A 6,825-nucleotide genomic window follows, 5' to 3' on the forward strand; every position below is an offset into this window, starting at 1 on the left:
CCGCGCCGCGTGCGCGTTGCCGTGTTCCCCGCACGCAAATATATCCCCCACGAACACTCACCGGCTAACAGTTTTCCCCAACCTTTAAAGTATACACCCTCGTCCTTCACTCTCCGGGCTGCTGCTTCGCTGCGCCGGCGGTAGTGTTGTGATGCGCACCCGCCGCCGCAAACCGCAGCCCAAACAAATTCCTCCCGACTGCTTAAAAATATATATATAATTTAAATAAAAAGGCGCCCAACAGCGTAAAGGCCCCAGACCGCCGCCCCCGCGCAACTCCCCGCACGCTGCGTCCATCCGCCCTCTCAGCCCGAAGGCTCCTGCGGCGCCCACATCTCTGTGCCTTTGCCCGGCACGCGACGCCGGGCCCACCCGCAACACGCAGCGCCGTGCCTGCCGTCCTGTCGGCGCCCGCAGCCCCGCGCGAGCCTCCCTCTTTTTTCTACGCCGCGCCTGCAGAAGGCCCTCCTCCCTTGCGTGTGTGCGTGTGTGTGGGTCCGGGGCACACACTTTCAGCGTCTTCGGGAAAAACTAGAGGCACGCGCTGATAGCGAGAGCAACTCGTAGTAGCTCAGTACCATACACAAACGGCCCCTTATTCGAGAGCGAATGTCTTCAGAGAGATGTGAGGCGCACACGAGCTCCAAACAGTATTCGCTACGTCCCCGCCCAATTTTCACAAGTTTCTGAAACGGATTCTCCGGGCACCACATGTTCCCCTCTTCCTGAGTAAAGAAGTCTCTCGCAGCCGAGGCGTCAATCGCCTGCAGGGCGCTGTTAACCGCCGCAGTGCGCTCATTGAAATCAGCCTCAGTGAGGATGTAGCGCGGAACCGGTCCGATTTCATCCATGCGCCTGTAGACCGTCTCCCAGTACTCCTTTTGCTCCTGCGCGGGGCGGTCACGCGTCCTCCAGGCGCACATCGCCTTCACCTCGGGCTCGCTAGGGCAGTTCATGATGGTGAGACCGATACGCAGTTGCATCGCCAGTGCTCTGTAGTTATATTTTTCTGGGGATCCCAGCAAAATCATGCCCCACCCAGCAGGCGGTAGTCCTGACGACGGCGGTGCCCCCTCCTCCGACACATCGTAGACAATATACCCTTTTTTTTCGCGCCCGGCCAAGCCGTTAATAACATCGACAATACTGCCCGCGCCCTCGTGCTCCGTCACCGTTTGCGTGGTTTTGTCAAACACGTACGCCAGCTCTCCCCCAAGGCAGTAGACGGCCACCTGCAATTGCTCGGCGTCGTAGTGCAGCAGCTGGTAGAGGAGGTAGGAGCCAACAGTCATCGACAGCCCCATCCCGGGCGTCCCAAGCAGTAAAACTCGCTCCACTTCGGAGTCTCTTCCCATGGAATGGCGAAACAGCATGCGCAGAAAGCCGTTGAGGCGTTTCCACACCCGTTCCGCCTCGGCGGTGACGAAGCAGTCGGCAAGGGCTGTGCCATCCTGCAGCGAATAGGGCCACCCCTTCTCGGAGGAGAGCACCATCAGCCGGGGGCGCGGTGGACGAAACTGCTCTGCATCGCTCAGCGGCTTAATAAACATACCACTCAAATCGAACTCCCACCACTGTGTTGGTGATTGGCCCTCCTTCACCTCCATCCGCAGCTCCCTCTCTTCCCCTTCCCCCCCGGGATGCCCCAAGACATGGCTCCATTTCGCGTTGAACACGGAGTCGTAGAAGCCCTCCGGCAACGGCAGCCTGGTCCTTCCCTCCTCCCCCCGCTGTGGCGTTTCCTTCACCCTTCGGCGCTGCGGTGCGGGTTGCTGCTCCGAGTCGCCGCCGGTCCCCTCCCTCGCCCGCCGCCGTCCCTGCGGCAGATCAGTAGCGTCTGGGCGCTCCTCCTTCCTACCAGCGTCCGCCCTTTTTTGCGTTGCGGGCATCGTCTCCTTCATTTCTTTTTCCATGTTGTAGTTGTTGTTGGCTTGAGCGGCAGTTGAGCAGCCACCACAAGCCAAAAGGAGAATGCGAGGGAGAGAGAAAAAATAGGCCCACAGACACACGACCCCACGCAGCGACATCCAGCAGGAGAGGGGGCCACCGCACACACCGCCGGGGGCGGGGCAGCCAACCAAGACACAAACACAAACAGAGAAATTTATAACAAAAGCAAACCCCGTGAAGTGAGGCCGAAGCGTGGGGGTGCGTCCACCGAGCAGTGGGGCCGCGCAGCAACGCGTGGGACGACCAGCACACACACGCATTCTCTTTGTTCCCGCACAGCCCAATCCAGGAAGAGAGAAAAAGAAAGGAGGTCGCCCACTGAAAGCAATGAAAAGAAACTAAAAAGGATAAAAACAGTTACGGTGCTGTACCCACGCGGCCAAGCAGGACGGCAGTGGCTCGTCAGGGGGCAAAAAAAAGAAGACCGACGGGCCTGCATGAGTGGAGTTGTGTATATACGAGCACATTATGTGCCTGTGCCTCTTGGGGTGCGGCGAGAGCGAGAGAGTCCGTGCAGGGGAACACACACGCAAAGAGCGAGGGAGAGAAACAGAAAAGGGCGAGCTGTGTGCACGGCCCTCACCCTCCCTCAGTCCCTCACGCGGCCAGCATCGCAGCGGCAGCCGCACTCGCAAGCAGAAGAAGCAGCGCAAGAGGGGAGGCGGAGTGCGAGGGCGCGGCGGTGCTGCCGTCGCTGTCGCCGGGCGCCGGCTTCGCTGCATGCGTCGAGCTGGTGGTGGTCCCCCCTTGAGCAGCCGCCCCCGCTGCCCGCTGAACAGCTTGTCCTTCGCCGCCGCCACTCATTTCGGTTTCCTGCCTGGGTGTGGGCACTGCGGACTGCTCCTTTTGTTCTCGCTGGCCAGCTTCGGTTGCCGCCACTGAACTCTCTGGCTGCGGCTGCACCGCGGGGCTGCTGCTGCCACCGTCAGTCGTCGTCGCGGCGTTGTCTGTGCTGGTGGCGGTGGGCCCCGCTGCTGGTGTTTTGGCCTCGCTCTTTGCAGGTCCGCGAGCGTCATCGGACTCTGCGGTGTCTTCGGCATTCGCCTCATTCAGCTCTCCGGTCTGATCGCCAGCAGCCCCACCGCCACCTGCGGAGGGAACTTGTGGAGTTGCCCCCGCCCGACTCCCAGCGGGAGCGGCAGGGCCACTGGTGACCGCAGAGTCAACCTCGGGCGCGCCGGTCTCAGTGACGGTGCCGGGGCCCGCTGCCTCCCGTTGCGGCTGCGCGCCGGTTCGGGGCTGTGGCGAAGCAGCGGCCCCGCAGTGCCCGTAAGCGCACCCGTGCCCTCCTCTTCGGCCGCCGCAGGGGCTGCTGTTAACGGACAGACGCCCGTCTCGCGCGCGCCGCCAACGCGGCTCCCTTGATTTTGCAGCGTAGCTCCTTCAGCCTGTGCCCCCTGCCACTTATGCAACTCACCTTCCTCACGGTCCATAATTGTCATCGTGAACGCCACAGGGTCCGTTGCCGCGTGTTCAGCACAGCGGGCACCGCACTGGTGGGAAGCGTAGAGAAACTCGGCCGCGATGCAAATGTTCTCCGTGAGGTCCCCGCCGGCGTCACAGAAGTTCACCTCAGCGCCGGCGACGGTGTGCCCCTCCTTCTCCCACGCAGCGCAAGCGGCACTTGTGTTGCTCAGCGCAGTGCGAGCCTCATCGTCCAACGCACAAGCCACCCACGTCTCATTCCCACGAACTCGGAAACTTAAATTCCCTCCAGTACGCTGACACGACACATCCACCGGCACCGACACATTACACTTCGGGGCCGCCTCCGCAGCATTCGCCCCGCAGACGGAGGTGCAGCCGCAGAGCAGCGCGAGGAGCGCCAGGGCGCACACCGCACGGCGCCGCATCGCCAGCGTCGTCATCGGCAAAAGTAGTAGTAGTGGCAGCAGAGTGGCAGAGTCGCTGAAGTCAGCGGAGAAAAAGACGCAGGAAGCAAGAGAAGTAGAGGGATGGAGAGGGAGTGCAGCGGAGACAGTGAAGAGAGCAGGTCGCAAGAAGAAAAAGGCGGCAGCCGAGCAACTTCACGCAGCCACCACCCAAATGAGGCGGCGCCCGCAAGCAAAACGAGTTAGTCACAGCGCACTCTCGCTCGTGCTGTGCGTTTTCCTTCCCTTCTCTTCACGGCCCGCGAGGAAACGGCAGCAGCAGCCGCACACGGCACTGCCAGCGCAGGCCGCGGAAACGCCATCCACCTGCACGGCACTACAGGCGCATTGCGTGCGCGTCGGTTGTGTGTGTGTGCCCGCAGACACGCAACGCAAAGAGCGGGAAGAGCGAAGCGCGTGGGGGCGCGCAGACAAACACACACGCACAGCAGAGGCGCAGGACGGAAACGAACCAAAAGAAGGCTGGAGCCGGCACCGCAGCCCAAGCGGCGGCCAGCCACGGGAAATACGAAGAAAAGCAAAAAAGAAAAAATCGTCCTGCGCCATGTATAAATCCCCCACAAACCCCAAAAGAAGAATTACTTCCCTCCACGACGCCTCCTGCCACAACAAAAAAGAAAGTGAAGCGGCAGCGAGCTGTCGCGTGGCTTCGCAAAACTGCGCGTGGATTTTCTGCACGCGGCAAAAGCAAAGGCGGTGAACATCTCACTTCATTGCACTCCCCCTCACGTTCGCACCGGCCATTTATACCTCACAGCACCTCCGGTGTGCGTGGTGTCCTTCGCGGGCCACGACGCATCACCCCCCGCGCGCCCCGTCGCTGCGGCGCGCCGTCCCCCGCCTGCGTGCATTGGGCAGAGACGCAAGCAGCCACGCGGGGAGCTCTCGCCCACCTCCACAGCGAGAGTCCAAGCAAAAAAAAAAAAGAACGAAAGCAAAAAGTACTCACCACGCACACACAAAAAGAAAAAAAGGGGGCTGCACTGGAGAGAGCAATCAACGAACGTAAAACAAACTCTGCACGCATTCCAGCGCGGGTCGCACCGCCTCCTCCCTCGCTGTCGTGGGTCTCCGGCTCAGAGGAGCGACACACATGCCCACAGTCCCAGCAGAAGCAGCGAGAGCACCGCAGACACACGCCCACGCGCAGAGCCGTCGCCGCCGCCAGCCTCCCTCTGCACTGTGCCCGCAGCCCCCTTTGCAAGTGCGGCGGAGGCGTTGTTTAGGCCCGGCGCCGGTGCACCGCGCGGCACCGACGCACCCCCCGCCGAACTCCCAGCCGCGCTGGTCGTCGCGGGGCCAGTGCCGGCTGCCCCTGACGGCTCCTCGGCCACGCCGCCAGCTGCTGCAGCCTCGTCGTGCGCAGGGTTCGTCGGGTCACTGGCGGCGGATGTGGCGGTACGAGACGGTTGCTCCGGTTCCGGCGGCGTCACGCTGGCCTCCTCTTCTTTCCTCTCCAGCGCCGCAACCTCACTGGCGTCGAAGCAGCGACTGTACAGCAAGACGCTCGTCACCGTCACGTGGACCTCTGTGCTTTCGTCGCGGTGGCTGTATTTCCCAACGAAGATGTGCGAGACCCTCTCCGGCGGCTTCTCCAGCGGATATTCGTCACGAGGAGGCGGAGGCGGAGGCGGAGGCGGAGGAAACAGATCAGTAGATGGAGGTTTCTCCTCCAAACTCCCCACAAGCTGTCCGTCGACGTATGCCGAGCCGCCGCCGTTCCGCACCGTGAGCACCACTCGGTATGCCCTTCCCTCCTTCCACGTCATTGTTTGTGTGTTCCCTCCTTCCGTCCCGAACTTCGTCTTCCAGCGCTTGTGCTCGTCGTACCACAGTCCCAGATATAACCCAGTGGGCATCGTCCTCACGCCCAGCAGTGGGGTGGCGCTCCGTGGCGCCTTGTTGATGGTCACCGTCGCCACAAGAGTCACCTCTTCGCCCGCAGAACTGTGCCCTGGGCCATGCCCGTCTCTGGCCACCGGCCACGCAATCTGCGCACCCCGCCCTGCCAGCGCGAAGCCATTATCAACCTTCTTTGCTTCTCCAGACACCGTGGCGCCCACCCCAAGGTACTCGTCCTTCCAGTGGGTGTTGTTGCCATTGTTCGACAAAAACCGAACCAGCCCGTCCGTTGGCATAGCACCGACGCAGGCAGCAGCGGGTTCTGCGGCGCCGCAAAGCCTTGCAACTCTAGCGTCCACTTCTTTCCAAGTTTGCAGCACGGACTTGATGCGCCGCAGCTGCTCTGGGAGGCGCGCAAAAACAAGACTACGTGGCCTTCCGCTCGCGTCCCCCATCGCGTAGAGGGCAAGCAGCTCATCGTTTGTGTACAGCAGCGAGCTGAAAAGGGCGGCGCCCGCATCATCCGCAGATATCGGCCCAACGTCGTGGGTCCGGACACCGTCGGAGAGCCACAGGTGGATTGCAGGGCGGAACGTGACTATTCCGCTGGTTCCTTCTGGCGCAGTAAGACTGAACGACACCTGCGTGTACAGCAGCACATGCTTGTCCGCGATGGTTGCAGTCATGAGGTCTACAGCACCGCGGACCATAGACAATGTGTATGCGTCGCCCAACAGGCGTGCGAAGGGTCCGGCAGCCTCGTTCCACGTCTTCCCCTCGTCACCGGATGCGAAGACCCTGTGCCGCCACGGCGAAGAAAATCCGGAGGTGGCCATGAAGAGTTTCCCCTCCCACTCGAGAAGCGTGGCAGCGTTACAGTCCTCAGCAGCCACAGGCGCCGCAGGAAGCTTCCAGCTGCCCCCATTGTCCTCGGAGTACATGACGGTGCAGGCAAATCTGCGTTCTTCTGCGCCCACGCTGGTTCCCATAAGAGGGAAGAGAATCTTCTTTTCCCCAACCGCAACGCCTCTGGCCCCACCGACAGCGTACAGCTCCTTCCACGAATGCCGCTGCATCTCTGTGGCAAGCTTGGTTTTCAGCGACACGGGCGTCGCCCACGAGACTTGCTTCCCTCCTCCAA

The 6,825-nt window shown here is 62.0% G+C and overlaps 3 protein-coding genes and 1 pseudogene across 3 annotated transcripts; all 4 read right to left on the reverse strand.

The window, feature by feature from the left end:
* Positions 1-512: 512 nt before the first annotated feature.
* Positions 513-1,913, reverse strand: Tco025E_07923 (retrotransposon hot spot (RHS) protein; the record flags this gene model as incomplete). The annotated part of the gene is made up of 1 exon (XM_029374782.1): positions 513-1,913. The coding sequence occupies one exon, from the start codon at positions 1,911-1,913 to the stop codon at positions 513-515; it is 1,401 nt and encodes a 466-aa protein (XP_029225102.1).
* Positions 1,914-2,194: 281 nt separating this feature from the next.
* Tco025E_07924 (hypothetical protein) lies at positions 2,195-2,688 on the reverse strand (annotated as a pseudogene).
* Positions 2,689-2,999: 311 nt separating this feature from the next.
* Tco025E_07925 (mucin-like glycoprotein) lies at positions 3,000-3,818 on the reverse strand (the record flags this gene model as incomplete). The annotated part of the gene is made up of 1 exon (XM_029374783.1): positions 3,000-3,818. The coding sequence occupies one exon, from the start codon at positions 3,816-3,818 to the stop codon at positions 3,000-3,002; it is 819 nt and encodes a 272-aa protein (XP_029225103.1).
* Positions 3,819-4,918: 1,100 nt separating this feature from the next.
* Tco025E_07926 (trans-sialidase) lies at positions 4,919-6,825 on the reverse strand (the record flags this gene model as incomplete). Its single annotated transcript, XM_029374784.1, has 1 exon — positions 4,919-6,825. A coding segment is annotated over one exon (1,907 nt), but the record flags the coding sequence as incomplete, so codon positions are not given.

The sequence above is a fragment of the Trypanosoma conorhini genome (assembly GCF_003719485.1).
Source record: "Trypanosoma conorhini strain 025E chromosome Unknown Tco_14.4_contig_00664, whole genome shotgun sequence".
Lineage (NCBI taxonomy): Eukaryota > Euglenozoa > Kinetoplastea > Trypanosomatida > Trypanosomatidae > Trypanosoma > Trypanosoma conorhini.